Source organism: Puma concolor, chromosome C1 (assembly GCF_028749965.1).
Source record: "Puma concolor isolate L17-30 chromosome C1, mPumCon1.1.hap2, whole genome shotgun sequence".
Lineage (NCBI taxonomy): Eukaryota > Metazoa > Chordata > Mammalia > Carnivora > Felidae > Puma > Puma concolor.
Genome location: NC_141674.1, coordinates 34,020,164 through 34,047,384, shown reverse-complemented (window position 1 = coordinate 34,047,384; position 27,221 = coordinate 34,020,164). Strand labels below are relative to the sequence as shown.

At 52.8% G+C, this 27,221-nt stretch overlaps 1 protein-coding gene and 1 long non-coding RNA gene across 2 annotated transcripts; one reads left to right on the top strand and one right to left on the bottom strand.

Annotated features, from left to right (window-relative positions):
• Positions 1-1,438: 1,438 nt before the first annotated feature.
• Positions 1,439-7,388, top strand: LOC147577968 (uncharacterized). The gene is made up of 3 exons (XR_015254649.1): positions 1,439-1,563; positions 3,374-3,613; positions 4,281-7,388. It is a non-coding gene; the product is annotated as an uncharacterized LOC147577968 (long non-coding RNA).
• Positions 5,718-25,837, bottom strand: TIE1 (tyrosine kinase with immunoglobulin like and EGF like domains 1). Its single transcript, XM_025932323.2, has 23 exons — positions 25,680-25,837; positions 23,171-23,482; positions 22,979-23,089; positions 21,449-21,604; positions 21,173-21,304; positions 20,880-21,020; positions 20,562-20,690; positions 19,627-19,772; positions 19,243-19,387; positions 16,734-16,892; positions 16,451-16,588; positions 15,954-16,250; positions 15,087-15,377; positions 14,649-14,839; positions 11,941-12,151; positions 11,668-11,778; positions 11,298-11,488; positions 10,212-10,325; positions 10,039-10,109; positions 8,835-8,875; positions 8,650-8,746; positions 8,466-8,565; positions 5,718-6,214 (listed from the first exon to the last, which is right to left on the bottom strand). Exons 1-23 carry the CDS (start codon positions 25,735-25,737, stop codon positions 6,143-6,145), a joined length of 3,414 nt encoding a protein of 1,137 aa, XP_025788108.1. The 5' UTR covers positions 25,738-25,837; the 3' UTR covers positions 5,718-6,142.
• Positions 25,838-27,221: the final 1,384 nt, after the last annotated feature.

The window sequence follows — 27,221 nt, the reverse complement described above, 5'->3', positions numbered from 1 at the left end:
TGTCCGCACAGAGCCTGACGGGGAGCTCAAACTCAGGAACCTCAAGATCATGACCTGAGCCCAAATCAAGAGATGGATGCTTAACTCACTGAGCCACCCAAGCACCCCTGGAAACTTATGTTTAATTGAGGAACTGCCAGACTGTTTTCCAAACAGGATACACAATTTTACATTCCCGCCAGTGGTGTATAAGGGCTCTGATTTCTCCTTGCCAACACTTGTTATCTTTTTGATTGTAGCCATCCTGGTGGGTGTGAATTTGTATTTCCTTATGGTTTTGATTTTCATTTCCCTGATGATTGATCATGTCAAACATCTTTTCATGTGCTTATTGGCTATCTGTAGATCTTGTTTGGAGAAAGATCTATTCAAATTCTTTGCTCATCTGGGGTGCCTGGCTTAGTTAGTTGAGTGACCGACTCTTGATTTTGGCTCTGGTTGCAATTCCAGGGTGGTGGGATCAAACCTCATGTTGAGCCCCGCGTTGAGCTCCATGTGGAGCCTGCTTAGGATTCTCTCTCCCTTTGCCCCTCCCCAACATCCATGTGCACGTGCGTGTGTGCAACCACACACTCTCTCTCTCTCTCTCTCCAAAAAATAAAGAAAGAAAAAAATTAGGGGCGCCTAGGTGGCTCAGTCAGTAAGCATCCGACTTTGGCTCAGGTCATGATCTTGCGGTCAGTGAGTTTGAGTCCTGCATCGGGCTCTGTGCTGACAGCTCAGAGCCTGGAGCCTGCTTCAGATTCTGTGTCTCCCTGTCTCTCTGCTCCTCCCCAACTCACGCTCTGTCTCTCAAAGATGAATAAATGTTAAAAAAATTTTTTTCTAAATCCTTTGCTTGTTTAAAAATTGGGTTGTCTCTTTATTATTGAGTTGTAAGTCTTCTTCATATATTCTAGATACAAGTCCCTTATCAGATACATGATTTGCAAACATTTTCCCCATTCTTTAGGTTGTCTTTTCACCTTCTTGATGGTGACCTTGGATGCACAAGTTTTCTATTCTGATGAAATCTAATTTATCTACTTTTTATTTTGTTACTTGTACTTTTGTTGACCTAAGAGTCCATTACCAAATCTGAGGTCATGAAGATTTACTCCTATGTTTTCTTTTAAGGGTTTTATAGTTTAGCTTTTGCATTTAGGTCTTTGATCCGTTTTGAGTTAATTCTGTATATAGTGTTTGGGTAGAGGTCCAACTTCATTCTTTTGCATGTGGCTATTCATTTGTTTCAGCAACATTGTTGAAGACTATTCTTTCCCCATTGAATGGTCTTTGGTGCCTTTGTTAAAAATCAGTTGACCTTAGACACATGGGTTTATTTCTGGACTGTCTATTCTATTCTATTCTATTCATTTATCTGATATTTGCTGCTTTGTAGTTAGTTTTGAAATTGGGAAGTGTGAGTCCTGCAACTTTGTTATTCTTTTTCCAGATTATTTTGGGTTTTCTGGATCCCCTGCAATTCCATATGGGTGTTAGAATCGGCTTTGTCAATTTCTACTAAGAAGCTAGCCGAGATTCCGATGAGGATTTCATTGAGTCTGTACATCAATTTGGGAAGTATGATCACCTTAATAATATTAAGTTTTCCAAATCATGAACATGAGTTGCTTCTCCATTTATTTAAACTTCTTTTAATTTCTTTCAGTGATGTTTTGTAGTTTTCAGAGTATGAGTTTTGCACTCTTTGTTATATACATTCCTAAGTATTTACCTTTTTAAAAAAATTTTCTTTTTTCTTTTTTTTAAATTTACATCCAAATTAGTTAGCATATAGTGCAACAATGATTTCAGGAGTAGATTCCTTAGTGCCCCTTCCCCATTTAGCCCATCCCCCCTCCCACAACCCCTCCCCTAACCCTCAGTTTGTTCTCCATATTTATGAGTCTCTTCTGTTTTGTCCCCCTCCCTGTTTTTATTTTTGTTTCCCTTCCCTTATGTTCATCTGTTTTGTCTCTTAAAGTCCTCATAAGTATTTTACCTTTTTAAATGCTATTATAAATGGAGTTGTTTTCTTCATTTTTGGATTTTCCATTGCAAATGTGTAGAAGAAAACTGTTTTGTGTGTTGATCTTATGCACTGCAAGCTTGCTGAACTCACTTATTAGTTCCCATAGTTTTTAGTGGATCCCTTAGATTTCTGATATACACAATCATGTCATCTGCAAATAGAGATAGTTTTACTTCTTCCTTTCCAGTCTGGGTGCTGTTTATTTCTTTTTCTTGCCTAGGTGCTTTGGCTTGAATCTCCAGTACAACATTGAATAGAAGTCGGGAGAAAAGATATCCTTGTCATGTTGCTGATCTTAGGGGGAAAGCGTTCAGGCTTCCACTACTAGATATGATGTTAGCTGTGGGTTTTTGAAATGCTCTATGTCAGGTTGGCGAAGTTTCCTTTGATTCCTAGCTTGTGTTTTAATCATGAAAGGGTACTGGGTTTTGTCAAATGGTTTTTCTGTTTTGAGATGATCTATGTAGCTTGAAATTTTTTATTCTATTGATATGATATATTACATTAAATGTTTTTAAGTTTATTTATTTTGAGAGAGAGAGAGAGTGGGAGAGGGGCAGAGAGCTTAAGGGAGGCAGAGAGAGACAGAGGCAGAAAATCCCAAGAAGGCTCTGCTCTGTCAGCACAGAGCCCAATGTAGGGCTCAAACCCGTGAACTGTAAGATCATGACCTGAGCTGAAGTCAAGAGTTGGACGCCTGACTGAGCCACCCAGGCGCCCCACATTAATTGGTTTTTGAATGTTAAACCAACCTTGCATTCCTGAGATAGATCCCATTTGGTATATAATCCTTTTTATATGTTTCTGGATTCTGTTTGTTAATACAGATGGCCCTTGAACAATGTGGGGATTAGGGGGCACCAGCCTCCCACACAGTCAAAAATCTGCATATAACCTTCCACTTTAACTACTGATAGCCTATTGTTGACCAGAAGTTTTACTGATAACAGTTGATCAACACATATTTTGTAGGTTATATGTATCATATACAGTATTTTTACACTAAAGTAAGCTAGAGAAAAAAAAGGTTAAGAAAACCATAAGGAAAATAAAATACATTTCTAGTACTATAAATTATTGAAAAAAGTCTGCATATAGGTGGACCCCATGCAGTTCAAACCCATGTTGTTCAAGAGTTAACTGTATTTTCTTGAGAAATAAGAAATATTCTTCATATCCACATTCATAAGCTATACCAATCTGATGTTTTCTTGTGATGTCTATGCTCTAACTATCAGGGTAATGATACCGGCTTCACAGAATGAATTGAAAACTATTCTTTCCTAGTTTTTGGACAAGTTTGTGAAGAATTAATATTTACTCTTCTTTATTTTTTTTAAATGTCTATTTATTTTTCAGAGAGAGAGAGAGACAGAGTGTGAGCCAAGAAGGGGCAGAGAGAGAGGGAGACACAGAATCCGAAGCAGGCTCCAGGCTGTGAGCTGTCAGCACAGAGCCCAACGCGGGGCTTGAACCCATGAACTGTGAGGTCATGACCTGAGCCGAAGTCTGGCGCTTAAGCGACTGAGCCACCCAGGCGGCCCAGTATTTATTCTTCTTTAAATGTTTGGTAGAATTCCCCAGTGAAGCCACCTGAGTGTGAGTTTTTCTTTGATGGTAGTTTTAAAATTAGCAATTTAATCTCCTCACTTGTTATAAGCCTATTCAGATTGCCTTATTTTTTCTTGGGTCAATTTTGGTAGTTCTTTTCTTTCTAGGAATTTGTCCGTTTCATCTGAGGTATTTACCTTTATGGGCATACCTTCACCTTCACTCTTTGCTCCTCTGTAATCCATTCTCCACACAGTGGCCTGGGTGGTCTTTTAAAAGATGCAGATCTGATCAGGGCACACCAGGCTATTCAGCTCTTCTGTGGCTGCTCTCTGCCCTGAGGATAAAGACCCCCCTCCTTGACGCTGCCTGGAAGGCCCAGCATGGGTCCCTTCACAGAGCTATGTTCTCCCTTTGCTCCAGTGACACAGAACTCTTTGCAGCTCTTGAACATATCACGTCACAGGTGCTGTTTCCTCCGCCAGGATCTTACCGCCTGGCAAACTCCTTTTTCTTCGTGGCCTAAATTAAGAAGTCACTTTCTCTGGAAAAGTTTTCTGACTCTACCTCCCTTCTATGTGTTTCCCAGGCCCCCTCCCTCTCTGACAACTGCTCTATTTACACTGCTCTATTTCATTGTTTATATACCTGTCACCCCACAGGGTCACCTTTGTTTATATATTGGTCTCCATCAAGGACTTTTTTTTTTAAGTAGGCTCCATGCCCAGCATGAGGTTTGAACTCATGACCCCAAGATCAAGAGTTGCGTGTTCTACTGACTGAGCCAGCCAGGCACCTTCAAGGACAGCTTTTGAATCCCTACATCCTGGACCTCAAGATATCCCTGAAGTAGATCTGAATTTCATTGTAGCAAATTCTACCTCCCCTGTCCTGCATAGCCTCCCAATTACTCCAGTTCATTTCTTCTTAACTTCAGCCCTAAGCTCCAACCATTCAGGTCTTCTTGGAATACAGATTCTGATCATCACAACCACCCCTTCCAAACTCCCTGCATTTGTACATAACATCGGCTGACACTTACTGAGTACTTACTATGTACCAGCCTCAATGCAGCCCGTGCCCGTGTGATCTCAGTGCTAACAACAGTAAGGCAGCTATTACTAACCCCATTTTTCAGAGAAGAAAAATGAAGCTCAGAGAGGTTTACTCCACCAAGGTCACACAGACAGTAGGTGATATAGCAGGAAGGTGGACATGGGTCTGTGGGATTCCAGAATCGTGCTCTTAAGCAATGCCACACTGTGCTATGCCTTCTTTGATTTCATCTGATTCACTGGAAAAAAAAAAAGTGTGCAGCAGGACAAGTCTTGTTTCTTTTTTGTTTTTGAGAGAGAAGGAGAGAGAGAGAGCGAATAGGGGTGGGCAGAGAGAGGGAGACACAGACTCCAAAGCAGGCTCCAGGCTCTGTCAGCAAAGAGCCCGACACAGGGCTTGAACTCACAAACTGTGAGATCATGACCTGAACTGAAGTTGGACGCTTAACCGACCGAGCCATCCAGGTGCCCCCAAGACAAGTCTTGTTTCTTAAGGACCAGTGGGAGAGAAATCTGAGGAGAGCAGTGGCAAATCCAAAGGAGAAGCAAACCTGAGGGCCACCCAGCCTGAGGGAGCGATGCGCGCCTAGCTCGGAGGACAAGGGCGCCTCCCGACACACTATGAGACCCTGAGGAAGGCAAAGGAATCCTACTGTGGCTGGCTGAAGTTCGAAGTGACCTCTGCCTTCCTCCTTTGAGGCCCACAGGCCGGCCAGTAAGGTGGCTACCAAGCCTTCCTACCAGGGTAGGCCACCTGGAGACGTAAGGAGAAGTCGGAACCTGTGTGGCGCCGAGGCGTCAGTCTGAGTCACCCCTGGCGTGCAGTTTGGACCCAGCATAGACTCCTAGACTGGCAGCTACGGCGAGATGTAGGGAGCCCTGCTGGTGATGGGGAAACAGCTTCTCATAGCACAGACACGTGGGTGGTGGGGTCTGCGTAAAATGGGTCTTCCACAGCACCCCCATCATGGAGAGGTGACCCCAACAGAGGGTTTGGGCCTGCGACTGTGCAACTCGGGACAGCGTTTCTTTTCTTAGTCCAGTTGCCCTCTGGTTCGACTTTTCCTTGGGATTGGCCAGCAGTCGAAGACGTGGGCTGGAGTTTCTCAGAGCATTTATTTGTTTTGGGATTACAAAGCTGGGGGCTGGGGGTGGGAGGCAGGGACATAGCCTAAAGGGGAATGTTAGTGGTGTGGGTGCCGGCTTGGGTGGAGGAGCTGCGGGGGGGGGGTGGTTGAGCGTGGGGAGTGGCAGAAGAGGGGTACACTTGTGGAGCAGCTCAACTAGAAGGAAGGGTGTGAAGGGTCGCTGTAAGAGTAGCTGCACGTGGCCTGGGAGCAGCTGCGAGGGATGAGGACCCAAGGCCCCTACGCCCACCCCACCCCAGGGTCCCTTCTTTTCTTAAGTTAAAAAAAAAATTGCTTGACGGAGTTCAGGTCAGAGGCTGCGAGGATCCGAAGTCACCGGGTGGACAGCGGAGCTTGCTCTGGCCAGCAGAGCCTGGTTCTGGCTCGACAGCAGCTCAGGCCTCCTCAGCTGTGGCATCGATGCCCGCATAAGTGAAGTTCTCAAACAGCGACATGTTCACATAGGCCTGGGGGGGCAGAGCAAGCTTTAGTGGGGGCCAGGGATGCGGGTGACTCTGGCCTGGAGCTCCCTGACTTCCAGGTGCTGGGGGTACTTGAAGAGACACTGAACTAGATTCAAGATGGCCCTATGGCTGAGGGCAGCCCTCACCAGCCGGGATAGACCACAGCTCGGCATCCAGGTGAGAGGCCCTTGACACAATTGTTCCACAGGAATTTTTTTTCTTTTTTCTTCTTTTAAAAAACTTTTTCGCTGAAGTGTAGTGGGCGTACGATATTGTATTAGTTTCAGGTGTACAACATAGTGATTTGACAGTTACCATCTGTCATCGCACAAAGTTATTACAGTATTATTGGCTCTGTTCCCTATGCTGTACTTTCAGCCCTGTGACTCATTTATCGTATAAGTGGAAGTTTGTACCTCTTAATCTTCACCGATTTTGCCCCCCTTCCCCCTTCGAGCAATCACTAGTTTGTTCTCTGTATTTATGAATTTCTGTTTTATTTATTTTTTAGATTCCACACATAAGTAAAGTCCTATGGTATTTGTCTCTCTCTTATTTTACTTAGCATAGTACTCTCTAGATGCATCCACATTGTTGTGAATGGCAAGATTTCATTCTATTATTTTTTTATTTATTTTTGAGGGGGGGGGGGAGACAGAGTTGTAGGGGCACCGGGGTGGCTCAGTTGGTTAAGTGTCTGACTTCAGCTCAGGTCATGACCTTGTGGTCTGTGAGTTTGAGCCCCATGCCCGGCTCTGTGCTGACAGCACAGACAACCTCAGAGCCTGATTTGGATTCTGTCTCCCTCTTTCTCTGCCCCTCCCCTGCTCGTGCTCTCTCAAAAACAAACAAATATTAAAAAAAAAAATCTATTGGAAAGTGTGAGTTGGGGAGGGGCAGAGAGAAAGAGGGAGACAGAGAATTCCCATCACAGAGAATCCATGCTGTCATTGCAGAGCCTGATGCGGGGCTTGAGCTCATGAACCATGAGACTCTGAAATCGAGAGTCAGATGCTTAACCGACTGAGCTACTCAGGCACCCCTTGATTTCATTCTCTTTATAGCTGGGTAATAGTCCATTGTATACATAATCGACTCTTGACCAACATGGATTTTAACTGTATGGGTCCACTTACACCAGATTTTTTTCAATAAATGTGGTACAGGACTGTCAGTGTATTTTCTCTTCTTCATGATCTTTTTCTTTTCTCTAGCTTACTTTAGTATAAGAATACAATGTATAATACATATACAAAATACATGTTAGTTGACTGTTTATGTCATCAGTAAGGCTTCCAGTCAAAAGTTCAGCTATTAGTAATTAAGTTTTGGGAAAGGCAAAAGTTATATGCAGATTTTTGACTACATATGGGATCGGTACCCCTTAGTCATACATTGTTCAAGGGTCCACTGCATATATCTCATCTTTCGTATCCTACATCTTAGTTTTTTTTTAATGCACTCAACAAGTGAATTTTTTGTTCATTCATTTATTTATTCATCAGGGTATTTTTGGTGATTTAGCCATTTATATGGTTATTTGGTCATTCCTTACTTTCTGCTTGCTTTTTAAAAATATTTTATTTTTGAGTAATCTGTATACCCAACATGGGGCTCGAACTCACAATTTTGAGATCAAGAATGCTCCACCAACTGAGCCAGCCAGGTGCTCCTGATCATTCCTTTATTCTTGAGACAGTTTGTGAATTCCTATAGCTATTTAGTCATTAGTTTAAACGAAGAACTCTTTTTGCATTTACTCTGATAGGTTTCTTCATTTATCTGATAATTTATTTATCCACATGGTTACTAGAGTCAGTTATTTATGTATTTATTCACATGTTTATTACATCATCCATCCACTAATTCTTTCCATTCATTCACTTACTGTATCATTCATTCCTCCATCCGCCCATTTGGTTGGTTGGCCATTCATGCGTTGTCACTCTGGCTCTGTGCCAGGTGAGGAGAGGTGGCCCAGAGGAGAATGGGCTGATAGGCCCAGCAGAGGAAGATGGGTAAACAGTTGGGAGCTAGGGGAGGGATTTGCTGCTGGGGCCTCAGAAGAGTTAGGAGAGCCTCGTGTCCAACCCATGGGGCACTGGAAAGGGGGGGTGGCATCCAGAGGTCCCGCCTAGCTGTCCTGCAGCAAGTGGTGGGGACACGGACATAGAGGCTGCTGCTCTCTGGCTCGTATGAGAGGGCACCCCTGGAGGCTGATGAGCCCTAGTCCCCGTCACCCCAGCCTCCTCACCTTCCTGGCTTCCAGCATCCGACCCAGCTGCAGTGCAATCTGGGCAAAGGGGGGTCGCTCGTATGGACGGTCCCGCCAGCACTGACGCATCAGCTCGTACCTGCAGATGGGGGCATTGCTGAGATGAGGGGTCAGGGCTAGCTGGGGTGATGGGGTCATGGGGCTCCAGGCTGAGGAGACTCACACTTCATCGTCACAGTTACGAGGCTGCTCCATGCGGTAGCCCTGAGGCAGCTTCTCATACAGCTCAGCACAGGTCATGCCACAGTATGGCGTGCCCCCTGCAGGAGAGGACAAAACTCTCTCAGCCCAGGGACCGAGGTGGGGGTAAGGAGAGGGCACTCTGGGGGGTGGGGGTCAGGGACTCACCAAGGCTCACGATCTCCCAGAGGAGGACCCCAAAGGACCAACTGAAATGAGAAGGATGTACTTAGTGATCTTCTAGACCCCGGGGCCCAGCAGTTCAGCGTCCACCTACCCCAAGGGTGCCGCCCCTCCCGCCCCCTGCGTGTGTCTACTCTGCAAGTGTCTGCCTTGGCCAGCTGCCATCTCTGTCCACTCAAAGTCCTTCATAGCCACTCCCAGGCTCAACATCATCATAGCTAACATTTGTATCACACACTTACTATGGGCCAGGCACTCATCATTTAACATATATGTTAATTCATTTAACCCTCACACCAACCTTATGATATAGGTACTATCATTCTCCCCATTCTATAGATGGAGACACTGAGGTACTGAGAGATTAGCTAGCTTTCCCAAGGTCACACAGCTAGTAAATGGTAGAACTGGAATCAAACCCTGACAACTTGATTCCAAAGCCCTTGCTTTTAACTGCCTCTTATGCTGTTGCAACCTCCATGCAGGTGAGACCAGGGTGGGAGTTCTAGTCAGGGGGAGGGGACCTAGGGGGTTTGGGGGCAGAAGCAGGAAGCAGCTGAGTGGTGGTCAGAGGGGCGGTTGGTGTGATGGACAGTGAGCAAGGCAGGCCAGGCCAAAGGGCTGTGGCAAATGGGCAGAGCCAGAGCTGGAGGGATGGGCAGGCCAGGTTCCCTGGAAAGAGGAGCAGAAGTGGGCCACGATGGTCATATGGGGGTGAGGAGCACAAAGAGGGGGTCTTGGGGGTTATGGTCTGGTTAGGTCCTCAGGTGGGGATGATACCACCCTTCAGAGACAAAGGTGAGAACATTCCTGGGGTGGTCTTTCCATCCACCTAGGCATTATCCACCCACATTCCCAAACCTCTCCAAGGTATCTCCCAGTCTCTTAGATGAGCACAGCCCTAAACTTCCCTACCCCAATCCTACCACTGAAACACCTTCCAAGACCACACCTCCTTCTAACTAGCACCGCCCCCCACCCCCCTCTGCCTTCCCACTAAGATGCTGAGCATCGCCAAGGTATATCCAAGGCACACTTGTGTCACACCTGTGTCACGCGTGGAATATACATTGGGAATGTCCCAATCGTGCCTTGCACTATCTGAGACGTGTCTGAGGCGTGTCTACGTTATGTCTGTGTGCATCCCTGCGGGACCATAAGCCCTGCTCCTTCTGAGCCCCATACTCACACATCACTCTTGGTGGTGTAGACGCTATAGTTCAGAGACTCAATGGCCATCCAGCGCACGGGGAGACGCCCCTGGGAGAGAGTGGGTTTGAGGGGTTCGGCGAGGAGGAGGGACCGGTGTGTGGGGCTCTGGGGGGCAGGCATGGAACCTGAGGCGGGGGGACTAAGACTTACCATCGTCTTCTTCACATAAACTTCCTCCCCCCGAGAAAGGCCAAAGTCGGCAATCTTGGAGGCCAGGTTCTCCCCAACCAGCACATTTCGGGCAGCCAGGTCCCTGTGGATGAACTGCAGGCACGGTCAGAAGTCAGGGAAGACTGGGGATGAGAAAGGCCAGGACTCCTCGACCAGTGAGGAGTCTGGCCCCACAGCTGGCCCTCCATCCCTGTAAGAGCCCCTCACCCTTCTTCCCAGTCAACCAGGCCTTATCCTGGACCAGTGACTCCTGCCTTAGAAAAGTCACACTGCTGGTTGTCCCTTCCTCCCTATGAGCTGCCCATGGCCAAGCTCAGGCTGCATCCCTCTTCCTGGGACAAGGGCGGGCTTGTCCTTGGTGACCACACCGCATCTCCTTCTCTTCACTTGCTCCCTTCCCGCCCCGCCCCGTTTTCCTCTCCCCTCATTGAGGAAAGTGGGGAAGGCCCTCCTCTTGCCCAGAGTGACCTTTCCCTTGAGTCCCAAGTCTTCCCCACAAGGTCCTCCAACCTCCTCAGAGACTTCTCTCCATCAAACCCTCCCTCTCACTGGCCCCTATTCCTCTGCTTCAAAGACCCTCAAAACTCCACTAACTTTAAAATGTCCTTCCTCAGCATCATGCTCGCCTCCTGCTACTGTCCCCTCCTTCCTTCCATTCAAGCGGGATGTCCTCACCCTGGGGCTCGGGCCTCCACTCCCTGCTCCACCTCTACCCTGTCCTGGTGGGTCTCACCCACTCCCTCACCATGAGATTCATCCACCATCTGTGGGATGACAGCTTCCAGATTGTTGTTTCTGGCCTAGCTCTTTCTCCCGAGTTCTAGGCCGGCATCTGTAACCTCCAACTCAACATCTCCACCAAGATGTTCCTCCGATGCTTCAAACGCAACACCTCCTCCAGGCCTGCTTCTCGCCTTGTGCTCTCGTGTACTTAGCCAGGCCAGCAGCTCAGGGTCACATCCTTCTCTGTGCTCCTCGACCCCACATCCAATGACAGCCTGCTGACTCTACCTCCTGCAGTTGACCCAGTGCCCCCTCTGGCACGCCTTCCCTCCCCACACTCACCTGCTTCTCGCTCAGGTACTGCATGCCGTTGGCAGCATCACTGGCAAAGCGCAGCAGCTGCCGGGAGCTGAGAGTGGAGGCAGTTCCGTGTTCCCGGGCAAAGGCTGGGTCCGTCTCCAGGACCCGGCTCTTCCGCAAAAAGTCTAGCAGGTTCCCGTAGGGGGCGTATTCAATAGCGATGTACAAGTAACCTGAGAGGGAAGGAGACAGGTACAGGGTGAAGGTTTCTATGCAGGCAGCCTGTGGACAGCAGGCACCCAACGGTGGCAGACAGGGAGCCTGAAGCTCCGGCAAGCTAGTGACGTGGACAGAGGTGATGGCTGTCGACGGGGCTTTGGAAGAAGGGGCAGGTGATGAGCTGGGGGCTCACCTCGGTTTTCACAAGCCCCCAAGAGGTTGATGATATTGGGGTGATGTCCCAGTTTGCACAGAACTTCCAATTCTCCCGCAAAGTCACGATGGTCATTTTCAGAGGCATACTCTGTGGAAAGAAGCCAACATCACTTTTGCCAGAAATAATTCTGGAGAAGAGGCATGGCTAGAGAGGGCTGGGGCCAGTTGCGGGAGGGGGCCAGGTAGGGCCTGGGATCTGTGGGACAAAGGAGGGGGGCAGGCCTGGGGTCAGGGGTCACTCCCAGGGAACCTTTCAGCATCTTGATGGCCGCGTTCATCTTGAGCCCATCCTTCTTGATCATGGCCCGGATGACCTGACCAAAGTTCCCCTCCCCAATGAGGTCCTCAAAGGTGATGTCTTCCCACTCCAGCACTGGATAACTCAGGGGCTCGGGCTGTGGTTTTGGCCGCCGGGTTAGCGTCAGGGTGCCTGAGCTGAACTGGAGGATGGTTTCTTCACCCTTCATAGGATGGGACAAATGGGCAGACAGTCCATGCAGCAGACACGGGGCCAGCAAAAGGCACAGACAGGCATCAAAGAATAGCTAGACAAATGGAAAGAGACCCACGCAGAGGGCACTCTGGTGGTCAGCCAGGAACAGACATTCAGAAGACACATACTGAGTATCATAGAAGACGAAGCCATCAGTGGGGCTGCTGGGTGGACAAATGTCCAAGAAGAGAGATGGAGAGGCCACAGCCTGGGGAGCAGGTAGGTATGTGGGGCTCTGGAAAAACAGGTGTGGGGGGCTTAGGGTTGCTAGAAGCCATGAAGCCATGAGTCAATGGAAAGAGGATATTTCTAAAAAGTTTTTAAGTTTATTTATTTACTTTGAGAGAGAGAACTGGGGAGGGGCAGAAAGAGATGGAGAGAGAGAATCCCAAGCAGGCTCCACACTGAGAGTGTGGAGCCCGACGCCAGGCCTGATGCGGGGCTCAAACTCCTGAGCTGAAATCCAGAGTCGGGTGCTTAACTGACTGAGCCACCCAGGTGCCCCTACATCTCTAACATTTAGAACAGGAAAGAATTGGAGTGAGCTGTGATGGGACGTGGTGAGCTTCCCATTGTGCTGATGTCACAGCCAGGCTTTTCTGCCATCAAGGATACCCTGGAGAGGATTCTAGCCTTGGGCAGTGGGCTAGGATACATTTATTGAGCACCTACTACAGGCTAAGCCCCAAGCTGCTGGCAGTCAGTGGAGGGGTTTTCTCCACAGTGGCAGAAGCAGACCCACTTGGCATCCGTTTATAGCTCTAAAACCACCCAGGAGCTGAAGATAGAAAGACTGTCACAAAGAGGAACATCCACTTCCCCCAACTGTGTAGGAGCTGGGCCACCTGGGCAGGGCGGATGGCAGGAAAACGAAACAGCTGAACTGGACCAAGGGCACTGCCGCTATGAGGACTGGAAGGGGGTTAACACAGACCTGGTGGCGGGGCTCCCTAAGTGAGCTGAAGCTCGGATCCATGGGCGAGGGCAAAGGACACGGGGCATGTGGATTCACCTGAAGCCATCAACCGCTGAGGGCGCACATGTGGCCCAGCAGCGGCACCATATGTAGGCATGTGCACGCACACGTACCCATCCCATGGAGGAGCACAAGCACGGGGACACACGCATACACAGGTGGGGGTGCCCACAAGTGGATGCACACAGGTACTCCTGCGTGGCGCTCACACACACCTTCATGCAGGCACATGTGGCAGGGCAGATCTCGAAACTAGGATTATATATATATGTATGTTAAAACTCTGCTTTCCCACCTCCTTCCCTCCACATCTGTATTCGTTACCCTTCCCCCACCTTAGCAGCGGCTGGCTTTCTGTGTGCACTGACCTCAGAGGGAGCAGCCTGGAACAAAGAAGCCAATTGAATCTCTGAAGGGAGTTTTTAAAGGCATGGCAGCGACAATAGCCTTGGACACTAGACTTTCTATCACAAGGATCAGCCCTTGAGACAGAAGAGGGTTTTTTTTGTTGGTGGTGGTTTTTGTTTTTGTTTTGTTTTTTTTGAAATGCCAGGGCTTGGCTGTAACTATCAAGAGCCCAGGCACGGAGGACGAAGGGCAGAGTTTGGATCATCAGGGACAGCAGTGGGGGACGGGCAGGTGGGAGAGAGGGATGGGAGGTGGTGACAAGAGGGGGTGATGCTGGGTCCCTAAAGAGAAGCCAGCACTGCCCCGCACCCCCACCCCAAGTATGGGTCCGCAGGCTGGAGGGGCACAGACCGAGAACAGACAGGTTTATGGTGAGGCCAGGAAGAGAGGAGGCATCACTGCCTTTCCCCGGCAGCAACAGGTGAGCCTTGAGCTGGCACAACTCTGGAGCAGTAGGAACGACTGTGACAGGGGTCGTGACAAAGGGTATGAGGGCCACAGAACATGCTCGCAGGGCACAGGGAGCACCTCAGGGCTCTGAAGTCTCCTGGAGCTGGCCCTGACACTTGCAGACATGGAGGCTGGGACCAGGAACTCACAGTACGAGCGGCCTGTTGGCAGGAGGCCCCAGAAGGGCTAAGGGCATCAGCCACAAATGTGTGCAGATGGAGGCTGGCTCCCATGTCCAGGAGGGTCTGATAGGATGGATGCCAGCATGAGGCCCAGGTGTGCCCCTGCCCCCCGTCCCACCCCGTGTCAGCACCACACCACCCAGGCTTACGGCACCTCCAGTGAGAAGCGGGAGGACCCTGAATTAACCGTGGTGAAACATGGACAGAACAGAGTTATTTTGAACCGGCGATATTCACCAGTAACATAAATTGACTTATGAACGCAGTTCAGTTCTAGAAAAATAAAGACAATTATGTTTGGTGCCCTAGAGCACTGCTGAGTGCAGTCCCATGGCTGCAACACAAACACACACACGCGTGCATACACACACACACTCGGGTGTACGGGTACTGTGTGTGCGCAAACGTAGATGGGGGTGTGCGCACGTGGGTGGGTACAGGGGACTGACCGATCCTGACTGGTAGGTGAAGGTGCGTCTGCGGTGCGGGCAGCTTTTGCGGATGCACACCAGGGTCAGGAGGGCAGCCAGGATGGTAAGGCAGGTGGCAGACACAGAACCCATTACGGCCAGTACCAGCTGCTGATCTAGGCCCTCTGCAGCCGCTTGGACCTCTTGGACCGGGCCCTCACTCTGCAGCCCTGGACACAATAAGAGGGGCAGATCGTGGGAAGCCTGGGTCAGGGAGGGAGAGGTCAGAGATCCCAGTACCAGGAGGGACGAGGGGTGTCAGGCCGAGGGCCAACGGTCCACTGGAGTGACAGGATTTTCCTAGCGCTAGGACAATGGGTCCTAAGAAGGGAAGGGTCAGGGTCCCCAGTACTAGGACTCCCGTCACTTGTCGGGAAGGGCCTTGGGTGTCCTAGCTCCCAAGCCACGAGCTCCTACCGTTACCCAGGGTAGACTCCTCCACGACGCTGCTCCAGTCGCCGGGACCCTGAATACTGGCCCGCACACGGAAGAGGTAGCGTGTGCTGGCGTTGAGGCCACGGACGACGGTGCTTGTCTCCTCGGGCCTGTCCACGTCCATCCACAGGGGGTCGCCTGAGCCCCCAGCCACCTGCACCTCCACGATGTACTTGGATATAGGCCCAGCCGAAGCCTCTGGCCGCTGCCATGTCAGCTGGATCTCAGAGTCTGAGAGGGCCTGGGCATGGAGGTGTCGGGGGGCTGGGGGCCCTGGGGAGGCGGGGGCGGGGAAGGCGGGGCTCAGGCAGGAGCAGGGTATGTAGTTCTGGGGTCAGATCCATTCTAGCTGTGTCCCCTGCTCGGTGGACCCCAGAATGGGAGCCACCCTGCCATCCTCTCCCTATGGCTCCCTCCCTTCATCCCCAAGCTTCTGCTTCCCCTCATTCTCCTTCTGTGCCAGGCCCTCCTGGTGCCCTGGATCCTCCCAGGGTGCTGGGCCTTCCCCATGTGCCTTGTGCTCCCCCGATCCCCATGTCCTCCTGGTACACCATATCCTCCCCATGACCTTGTTCTCCCCGTAAACCGTGGCCTCCCCATCCTTCCCCATCCCATATGCTCCTGCTGACCTACGTCCCCACCAGCCTCCGATATCTGCCCACCCCACGTCCTCCCTGTGTTCACGTCTGTCTGATATCCTGCTTCTCCCTTATGCCCACGTTTTCCACACGTCTTGTGTTCTAGGTCTATCCGCTCTCCTGTAACCTCCCGTGTCCTTACGGGTCTGGCGTTTCCTGTGTCCCATGTCCTCCCCTCATCCCGAGCCCATAACCCCCTTCCTGAGCATACCAGTGGGGGGCAGAAGCACGCGTGCAGGGGGCGAGGCAGGGCCCAGGAGGGTGCAGTGGTAGAGCCGCACATCCAGCTGGTAGTGGGTGCCAGGCGTGAGTCCAGTCAGGAGGGCGGTGCGGGCCTGGGGGGACGAGACGTTCTCCCGCCGCTCCTGTCCCCGTGCCCCATCCCACAGGCGCAGCAGGAAACCATCGCCCACCAGTGGCCCAGGCACCGAGGGTAAGGACCAGCTCACTCGCAACCGGTCAGGGCCCTCCACGTGCCAGCCCTCCAGCCATGGCTGCAGCAAGGGCTCTGGGACCGGAGGTCAGGGGTCAGAACCGTCCAGCGGGTCCTTGGGGCTGGACAGGATAGTGCTCCCCAGGGGACAGGGTGGGACAAACTCCAGTGGGAAAGGCAGGGGCCCCTGGGGGTGGACAAGACATGACAACTGCTGAGTGCATAGGAACAGTAACTCCTGGGGGGACAGGAAGGGATGACTCTTGGCCTCTCACCAGGACAGTCTGTGGTCATGAGGGTGGGAGGCCCCCAGGCCCCCTCCCCGCCTTCCCCTGGCCGGCTCAGCTGTACACGGACACTGTATCCTGTCTTCGGCCTCAGGTTCATTAAAGTCACATTCTCACTGGGGTCCACTGGGGACAGGACACATCATTCAGCCCCCTACCTTTTCCAGAAGCTGCCGTCTTCCCCCCTTTTCGTTCTGTCCTTTCTCATTGTTACCCAACACCCCTGTCCTGCCCCAGCCCCCCTCCCGCCCCCAGCTGTCTCCCTGCTCACCCACAATGGCGGACCAGGCCATGGTGCTGTCCTGGGGCCGGTAGTGCAGGCGGACGGAGGCGATGGGTCCGTCCCCGGAGAAGGAGACCAGTGGGGAGACCACGAGCTGGCGGCTCTGCTTGGCCAGGAGCCGCGGAGCAGTCAGGGGCACTGGGGGCACTGCCAGGAGACCCAAGGTAAGGCAGGGCCCAGACAGCCTGCCCAGTCCTCAGAAAAATAAGAGAACTCTACTCTGGCCAAAGAGATCTCTGGGTCTTGGTTTGGATCAGGGCCCCCTCTAGGCTGGGGAGAGACCAAGTTCAACAGATGACCGGAATGGCCAGCATTCAAGCAGGATAGCATTCTGCCCCCTAAGCAGCTCGGGGCACACAGATCTGGCAATGAGGATGTGAGAGTATCCCCAAAGACATTAAAAGAGGTCTGATATGGCTAGATGGGTTTGGGGGAGGGTATGCTGTCCACGCAGTGTAGGGGAGACAGAGGGGGCTGAAACCCAAGGCAGGGAGATAACATGGGATCAGCCTACCCTCTGCCCCTCCCCCTATCGTTTGTCACTCTCTTAATTGGGGGGAAAAAAAAGGTAGCCAGTGATGAAGCACCTGCTCTATCCCAGCTGCTTCCTAGGTACAATCTCTACTTCTCACAGCTACTTTTCAGATGGAGCTCTCATCCTGGGTTATGAGCGAAGAAACTGAAGTTCGGAGACATCTACCTTGCCTAAGGACATGCAGCCAGCAGGAAGTACAACCAGTGTTTGAACTTGGTCTGTCGGTCAGGCCACCTAGATTCAGCCAATTCTACTGCAAATAGCTTTTGTGTTCCTGCCTGGCTTCCTCATTCCATGGCCATGACACCCTTGTCCTGGCCTTAGCTTTTCTTACCAGATCAGTAGATCAATGCCGTGACTGATTCCCTCGCCACTTTCTAACATTTTCCAGACTGATTTTTCTAAGCAGGATGGAAGGATGGGGGAATGGGTAGATGGAAGCGACGGGGGGGGGGGGGGGGGGGCAGGAGGCAGGGCAGAGGATGCGGGGTTGAGAGCTCAGTGGGCGGGGAGGAACGGTGGTGTCTGACAGAAATGAGCACATCATGAGGAGGTGAGATGAAGGTCGGGTTTGGATCTGTGGAGCCCCCTGTGCCTAGGGCTGTCCAGGAGGTGGATGGAGATGAAGTGGGCCCTTGAATCATACACCAGGGAACTTCCACGCTGACTTCAGAGCCAGAACCCCACTTCTGGAGGTCCCACCAAATGGGTCTGGAGCTCAGGAGAGTGGTCTAGCCTGCAGATCAAGTCTGGGCATTGCCAGAGAACAGCTGAAACTTGGGAGAGGACCCTTTAAGAATCATGACAATAAATGCCAACATTTATCCAGCACAGGCCCTGTGTTAAGCACTGTGCTAAGGGCTTAAACGCATCATCTAACTTAAATGCAACTTAAATGCATTAAAGGTATCATCTAACTTGCTTCACAGCAATCCTAGCTAGTGTAACGCTGATGTCCTCACTGTAGAGAGAAATAAGCGGTGAGGGACTAAGCAGCTGGCTTAAGGCAACGGAGCCAGGGATTTGTGGGGAGGATTTGAACCCGTGTTGCCTAGGTCAGATGCCTGGGGAGAAGACACAGGCTGAAGGTGGAGCCTGGCCACACTGATGTTTCCTGCTGGTGGGGCAGCCACAAAGTTGTGGGAGGGGTGGCGGTGAGCCAGTGGGAAGGAAGAGGAAGATGAGGGAGGTCTGGGCTTCTGTCACGGGGGTGGGCTGTCAGGAGCAGAGGGCAAGAGGAGCCAGGGGACACCTGGGTGGCTCAGTCAGTTAAGCGTCTGTCTGACTCTCGATTTCGGCTCAGGTCGTGATCTCACGATTCGTGAGACTGAGCCCCTTTGAGCCCCGCATCAGGCTCTGCACTGACAGCACAGGGCCTACTGGGGATTCTCTCTCTCCCTGTCTCTCTGCCTCTCCCCACCTCTCTCAAAATAAATAAATTAAAAAAAAGAAAAGAGAAGCCAGGGTTTATGATGCTGGAGAAGGTGAAGAGACAGCTGGGCCGGATGGCTCCACTCTGGGCCATCCTGGGCACTCCCTCCCTACTCACTGGGGAAACCCTATGCAGCTCCTCTAGGCAGCAGGTTACCCTCTGAGCTTAGGCGTCCCATGTGCTCCCCTGTCCCGGCACTGAGAGCCCTGGGGTATGACTCAGAGCAGGAAGCAGCATCCCAGAGGCAGAGCTAAAGGGATGCTGCGTGCAGGGGCTGTGAAGAGGTGGAGAGGGCCAGCATGGCCAGGCAGGAGGGTATCCCGTTTCTAGGGCATGGGATGTCCTTTCCAGATAGCACTGAGCTGTGTTCCTGCTCTGACACTGCCCAGCCCAGACCTCTTCTTTGCTTGGTCCTGGGCTGTGACCTTAGATGTCCTCTCCCTTTCTTCTACAATGCCCAGTCTTAGCAGCATCACCTAGTGCCCACTCTGCCCACTGCCCATCCTCCATGGCCCCGGGACATCACTGACCTTTGACGTTAACCCTGAAACGTCGGCTGTCTTGGCCACCAGACGTAGACACACGGCACTCCCAGAGCCCACTGTCCCCGAGGGCCAAGCGAGGCACCTCGAACTCAGCTGTGGTCCTATTTGGCTCCACAATGGCCTTGGTGGACTGAGAGAGACAGGGAAAGGGGGCAGACCATAGAGAATGTGCACCCATGTGACAGATGTGGGGACGGATGAGGGGACAGAAGACCAGTGGTAGTTTCTCAGCAATTAGCCTGACCCCATCTGACCTGTGGTCGGGCCAGCGGGTAGCGCCTAGAGAAAGCCCTGAGGGGTCAGGGGTCTGAGGGAGCAACCGTGAGGCTGGCGGGATGGGGGGCCTGGGGTCAAGGGCGGGGGGCTGACCAGGAGGACTGTGCCGTCCGGCTTTCGGAGCTCCATGCTGCCCCGCACCGGGAAGGGGTTCCCTGCGGCCGCACAGTTGATCCGGGGCGTCGTCTCCAAGTTGAACTCCAGCTCCGAGGCCACATCCAGGATCTGGGGGATCCGGTCTAGGGAGAGGAAGGACACATGCTGGAGCCCCCGCGAGGCAGACGCCGACCACCAGGGTGCCCCTAGTCGTGTGACCTGCATCTTGGCAGAGGCATCACCATCGCCTCGGTCGCTCAAGGCTGTCTGCCAGCAGAGTCCTACAGGGCCCTGGCACCCCACCTCTGGTCAGCCGCAGGGTCTACCTCCTGCACCCCCGACCTGATATCCTCTCTCAGCCAAAGCAGGCCCCTCGCCGGCCTCACAGCCCGAACACCGGTTCGGGCCTCACTCGCTTCTGGGCTCTGTGACAGACCCTCTGGGGTCTCCTGCCTCCACTCCCCACCCAGCTGCCTGGGTCCTCTCTCACAGCAAGCTGACTGCCTTCTGTCTCTTCAGCAATTCCCTCCTGCCCCTGTCATGGTGGCCTGCCGTTCCAAGTCCCCGAGGCTTGACTCCTCTGACCACTCCCCCAACCCCCCTCCCGCCCCGCCCCGTACTCCACCGTCCTGGTACCTGACCCTGAGTCTTCAGCCCCCAGGCCTTTGCCCGTGCTCCTTCCCCAGCCATGTGGCTCTCATCCTTATACCCCATCTCAGATCTCGCCTCTTCCCCGAAGCCCCCTCCGAAACTCAGCCTGGCCAGGGGCCTCCTCTTGGCCCTCCCCCCAAGTCTCGGCTGCAGCCCATCCCCGTGTGGGTGATGTGGGCTGGGCACTGAGAACTTTTCCTGGACCGTGAGCTTCCTGAGGGCGGGACCTTGAGCCAGGGAGAGATGTCTGGTGAAGGTTGACTTGTTTTGACGGATCATACCGGATTTCTCACAGTGCATCCCATGCCATCCGGAGGGGCACACGCAGCCGCTGAAGCGGTCACAGGTCCCGCCATTCTGACACTGGCACTGGAGGCGGCAATCTGCCCCAAAGTGGCCAGGGGTACAGGCTGGGAACAGAGGGGTTGTGGTTAGAGGGACATAGGCCAGGGGCAATGAGGGCACAGCTGGGGCCTGGGTGATGCCAGGCTGGGTGGAGAGGGCACGGGTGTGTCAACGGGAGCCAAAGCGGAGGGTCCAGGTCTAGTATGTGGCTGGCTCTCCGGGTCAGGGACTGTGGCTGGCAGGTCAGCCCATACCTTCCTGGCACTGGTGTCCTCTCCAGCCAGATCCACAAGAACAGCCATAAGGGTCTGGGAGGCAGAAGGTGAGACCCCGGCAGCCCGATGTGCCTGGACACTGCTCCTGGCAGCTCTGCCCAAAACGGCCCTCTCTGCAGGCTAGAAACCAGACGTGTGGGCACGGGGTCCACTGTCGGGCCTCAAAGTCCAGGTCCTGCCGGGCATTCTCACCACCCATGCTCTTGGTTCAAGAATCTTCCCCCGGCCAGGCACCCTCTCCCGCCGAGGTCCTAGCTCCCCATCCTCCTTACCTTGCTCACAGCGGGTACCCGTGAATCCAGGGGGGCACACACACTCGCCATCCAGGTCATGGCAGACACCTCCATGCAGGCAGCCTGGGCATTCCTTGGTACAGTCTGGTCCCCAGCGCCCTGCCCCACAGCCTGAAGGAATGTGCTCTCAGCCAGTTGCTGTCACCCACCTACCGGTGCTGCTGAGGACTGAGGCAGCCCTGGCGGCCCACAGGAAGTGCCCACGGGGCTCCCAGCCTCCCATGCCACCCACCACCTCTGCCCTCTGCTCCTAACCCCGCACGATGAGCCGGAAGAAGGCGCTGCCTAGGGGGCTGGCTTCCAGGTAGGTGGCACTGTAGATGCCACTCGACAGTGGCTGCACATTTGGGAGCTGCAGCAGGAACCGCCCATCTTGGGCCTCATGCCAGTCCAGGGTATAGAAGTAGGATCCTGGAGGCATAAATGGGTCAGGGGCCTCAGCGCCGGTGACAGCCAGTGCCCAGGACACATCAGTGTGAGCCTCGTACAAGTGGCCAGAACTGGGCCGAGGCACCAGCCAGGATCTGTCCCCAAGCCAGAAAGTTGGCATACATCCTCTGCTCTATGCTCTAACAACCCCCAGTAAGTCACCAGGTCCTGCTCAGTCTGGCTCCTCCTCATCTCCTAAAGCAGTCCAGTTCTTTCCACACTCAAGGCCACCACCACCACCACGGCCTTCCAGGCAGTCTCTCTGCCTCCATCCCCACTCCCCGCTTTCCTAGTCATCCTTCACTCAGCAGCCAGTGGGATTTTCCCCAACAGAAGCCTCTGCAGCACCCCCTGCTCAGACTCCTCCCTGGTTATTGGCTCCTTAGCACATGGTGTTCACCAGTCTGGCCACCGCTTGGCCCTTTGGCCTCATACCTCTCCACACCCTGCCTGATTCCTAACATTCCTGAGTTCTGGAACTGCTGGTTTCTCTCCTAGAAACACTATGGTATCTTGGCACTTCCTGCCTTTGCTCTTAGCCAGTCCTGCTCCTGGAATGTCCTTCCCTCCTCCTTTGTGTGGCTAATTCTGATGTCTCCTTCTAGGCACAGGTCAAAGGTTATCTACTTAGAGACTTCTCCCAGAAGCCTCTTCCTCCAGGACCTGCAGACCCAAATACTAGAATCCCTCTCCCTGTCCCACCTCCTTTTTGCTCTTTGCCCAGGACTGGACTGTAGGGAGCCCAGGTCTACTTGACTCTCTCAGACCTCTCATTAGTTTAGGGGGCCTGGTGCTCAGGAGGCAAACCCCTTGGCCCAAGGGAAGGGTCCTCTTCCCTCAGGAGCCCAGGGAGGCAAAAGGCAGCCAAAGGGCTGTGGGTCTGAGGGCTAAGTCTTTGGGGCCACACAGAATATCGGCTTCCTCCCATGGGGTGGCCAGAGGGCCTGATAGGACCTGGGTGGGGGCAATCCTGGGCGGAGTTACCAGTTCTCTTCTTCCCCTTGGGGATTGCTGCTCCCTGCCAGGTGAGCAATGTGACAGCATCTGCTAACTCCCGGGGGAGAGTCAAAGGTGAGGATTTAACACAATGCTGATTTGGGTGTAAGAGGGAAGAAGGCAGCCAACCCCAAGGCTGCTAGTCCTCTGGGTGCAAGAGGAGGAGAACAGCCCAGAGCTAAAGAGATGGGCACAGGCGCTTATCAAGGACCTGATCCAGGGCAGAGGTTGGTGGGGGAGAGGGTAACAGGTGTTTCATGCTGAAAGCTGTGTAAGTGGCTAACGCTGGGAAGGCTGAGGGCATGGAGGTGTTCGGGCAGGTAGGTTTACCTGCCCAACCCGTTCAGACACCCCTCTCACCGTTGCTCTTCCAAATCACATCTGTCTGCTTCTCCTTGTGCACAAGTGCGGCAAGCAGGGCCGTGTCGCCTTTGTTCACCGTGTGTGTGACCTTGTCCGGGAGCAGGTGCGCTGCGGGGTGGAGGGTGAGGTCAGAGGTCAACGCCCCCCCCCCATCCCGTCTCTGTCCCCGCCCCACGGGGCTCGACTCACCTCCCGGGCTGTTGTGCACGTAGAGGACGCGAGTGCGCCCCGCCCCGCCCACGCACGAGAAGACGCCCACCAGGTCCGAGGGCTGCGAGAAGCCGCGCAGCGTGATGCGGTGCGAGCCGTTGCGCACCAGGTGCGGGGGCTGCGCGGGCCGCGGCGTGCGCACGATGCGGTCGTCCTTCTCCAGCAGCAGAGGGGGGCCCCAGGCGTCGGCACCCCGGCCCAGCCCGGCCTCCCCGGACACGCAGGTCAGGAAGAAGCGCCGGGGCTCGACGAGGCGCAGGTCGGCCAGCAGCGTCAGGTCCACCGCGGCGCCTGCGGCGGGGACGCCAAGTCCTCCGTCCGACGGGGTCCCCGGCCCGCCCCGCGCTCCGCCGAGCGTTTCCCTCCCCTCCCTTCCTCTTTCCCGCCGGCGCACTGGCCCCTTCCCCCGCCCCCAGGTCTCTTCGTCCTAAAATCGAAACAAAGCCTCTTCTCTGGCCTCCTCGTGTCCCCACCTTCTCCTGCCAGATGGCTGCCCTTTGCGGCCCAGCTTCGGAAAGAATGATCTATGCTGTCTCCGTTTCCTCACTTTTTAATTCCCTGGCAGCCCCCCTGAGTCCGGACCTGCCTCAAGCTGTTCCGCGGAGGGCAGCCGCTCTCCCTGCCCCCCACCAGAGGGTGCGGGCCAGGAGAGCCATGGAGAACAGAATCGCCTTGGAGAAAGCCCTCCCTTCCTCTGCAGACATCTAGACAGGCTTGTGGGGCTGGGCTTTAAGGTGGGGTCTAAGAGAGAGGTGGACTTCTGCAGCCGGGTGGTTGCGGGGCAGAAAGGAAGGGAGCCCCTCCTTTTCGACCCCTGCCTGGTAACTGCCAAGTAATTAGCTAGTTTAAATGCCACTTAGCTTATCAATTAATATTCTTCCAAAGCCTACCACGAATAAATGGAGTTAGCATTTACTGACCGCCCACCATATGCCGGAGCACCTGTTTCCCATTGGATTTTCACGTCCCCCGGTGAAATTGATGTCTTTCCATTTACAGATGAGGGTAATAGTAATTATTCTACAGGCTTCCTGGAGCAAGCTCATCTCCTCCCCTGGCTGTAACTATCACCTCTGAGTCAACAACCCTGGGACAGCCTGTCCGCATGGGCCTGCGTTTGTGTCAGCTTTCCCCAATACTGCTTCTCCCTCGTGCTCCCTGACTCAACAGACGGCACCAATCACCTAAGACATGAACTTTGTGGAGTCCTCTCATGTCCTTACTTTCACGATAATGCTTACTGGAGGCCAATTATATGCCAGGCATTTCATGTTCTCTCATTTTATCACAACTATTGTGGGTCATGGGTGTTATTACTCCACTTTTATAGCCAGTGAACGAAGCCTCAGAGACGCCACTTGCCCAAGGGCATACAATTAATAACTGGCAGAGCCAGGCTGCCTGACTGTAAACTCCACACCTCGAAGCGGGATGCTGGCTGCCGCAATCAGTCGCAAGATTCTGCAGATTCCATTTCCTTAAAGCCTCTTGACTTCACCCACGTCTCTCAGCCCACCCTTGTTTAGCCCTCACCCTTACTGACCCGGATCATCCCAATAGCTATACTCCTTCCCCAACTCATCGTCTAAAGTGATCCGTCTAAGACCTTGTGACTGCCTGGTCTGCAACCCTCCCACGGCTCCCGATTGCTCTCAGGATACAGGGCATGCCCTTGAGCCCCTCTTTGCTCACACTCTGCCCCTCCTGCTGAGTTCCCTTCACGAAACTTCTCTCGCATGCGCTTCCATATCTCTAAGACTTGCAGCTACTGTTCTGGCTGCGTGGAGTGAAGGCCACTGCTCTTAGTGAAGGCTTTGTGGACTCCCTTGTCGTCTGTTGCCCTCAAGCAGAGTAGCTGACTCTTTCTCAGTGCTCCTGTGGAGCTACTTGTGTCTGTCTCTATCCTTCACCCCATGTCCCACATCCCCGACTACCACTCAAAGATAGTCTTTGCATTCTAATGCTCTTTGGCCATAAGTGAAGGAATCAGCTACTACTTATTCAGGAGTCCTTATCTAACAACTGGGCATTGGACGCTGTGCATAAATTACCTCATTTAAACCCCATGACAGCCATGGGAGGTCAGCATCATATAATCTGTTGTATAGACCTGGAAGCTGTCTGCCTTTCAACCAATGGCCCGTAGCACAGCTCCTGGAATATTGTTGGTGCTAGATAAATGTTTGCCAAATGAATAATTGAATGACTCCAACACACTGAAGCAACATATGAGCACCCACTGAAAACTGCAGGGCCCCCGTCGGCCCTGCTGCTCTTTACTGATCCTAAAATCTAACTCAGTCAATAGCTGCTCTACTCCCAATTCTAGGCTACAATGGTTTCTAGTGCCTGGGTTTTAGAGGCCTTGATCCCACTTTCTAGCTGATTGGGGAGCAGATGAAGGTGATGACAGTGACGATAAGGTTTCCTAGGGGAAAATCAGGGCTTTGGGGGCTGGAGGGCATGGGGTGGCTTGGGGGAGACTTACCAACATGAGAAGCCAGAAAGAGGTTGGGGAGCAGCAAAAGGGGCCCCAGCCAGACCATACTCTGGAGGCTGACCAGGTCGGCCAGGACAAGCGGGGCCTCCGGTCAGCTATTCTGGGTCTGGCTGGTCAGCCTGTACTGATTAGTTTGTGTTGGTGCTGGGGAGGAAGAGGAAATGAGGTGGCTTGGGTGGGAGGGATGGCAGGGAAGGGGTGGGGAGGACTTATCCTGCTTCTGCACACCTCCCCCCCCAGTCCGGCCCCCCCCCCCAAGGCTGGGGATAGGTGTGGCCTGGAAGGCCCTGGAATGGGGTCACTTGAGGTGGGGGAGAGTTGTAAGGACAGACCTAGGGACTGTTGGACCGATTTCCCATCTCCTCTTCTCCCTCTGGTCCTCAGTCTTGTAAGCAGGCAGGAGGCAGGAGGCAGGAAAGGGAGGAAGCCAGTGGCTTCCGCCTATTGAGGAGGGATGGGGGGAGGATATTGTTCTAGGGTCTCCCCTCCCCCCCAGCACATACACACAATACAGCCCAGGCAATTCCTCATGTATGTGCCCAGGACACGGTTACATGGGTGTTCCGGAGAGCCGTTCACAGGTGTAAAAGTGGACAAAGGAACACAAGAACTCCCACTCAGGGCAAGAAAGGCGCTTCGACTCTATCTTGTGTATGTAGAGTGGACGAGTTTTTCCTTCCAGGTTCTTTGGCTGTTCTAATAATTGATGTGAGACAGATTAATGGGACAAAAAAGTTTAATAACATGGATAGCTCTTGTATACACAGGAGTGAAGGGGTTCAGAACAAGTCTTCCTGCAATGTGCCTCCTTGGCACGAAGATTGTTTTGAGCTAAAAATATTTAAGACCCAGCAGATTCAGATAGCTCTTTTTCAACTGCCTGAATTTATATTGGAAAGGGTGCCTGTACCAGGAAGAAAGCTGCTCGCAGAGATTCATTTTTTCTTTATTTTTAATGTTTATTTTTGAGAGAGAGAGAGAGAGAAGGTGAGCAGGGAGAGAGAGAGGAGACACAGAATCCGAAGCAGGCTCCAGGCTCTGAGCTGTCAGCACAGGACCCGACACGGGGCTCGAACTCACGGACCGCGAGATCATGACCTGGGTTGCAGCCAAACGCTTAACCGACTGAGCCACCCAGGCGCCCCGGCAGAGATTCCTTTTTGCCTAAGAAACTTAACTGCATAACAGGCCACCCTTTTTTTAAAATTTGAGTTATAATTAATATAACATTAATATAATTAATGTACAGTGTTATGTTGGTTTCAGTGTTATGTTGGTACAACATAATGATTCAACAATTTTATACATTATTCAGTGCTCCTCATGATCTGTGTAGATTGTCACCAGACAACATTATTATATTGTTGACTATATTCCCCGTGCTGTACTTTTACTCCCTGTGACTTTTTGTTTATAACTGGACGTTTGTACCTCTTAATCCCCTTTATCTATTTTATCCATCCCCTCTGGCAACAGCTACTTTGTTCTATGCATTTGAGTCTGTTTCTTGTTTGTTTGTTTTGTTTTTTA

Coding starts and splice junctions, on each gene's coding strand:
- TIE1 (XM_025932323.2), bottom strand. CDS start 25,737: ATGGTCTGGCTGGGGCCCCTTTTGCTGCTCCCCAACCTCTTTCTGGCT. Junction 11,489..11,667: donor GGGGGCTTGTGAAAACCGAG/GTGAGCCCCCAG, acceptor CTTCCCTCTCAG/GTTACTTGTACATCGCTATT. Junction 8,566..8,649: donor CGTAACTGTGACGATGAAGT/GTGAGTCTCCTC, acceptor CCCCATCTGCAG/GTACGAGCTGATGCGTCAGT.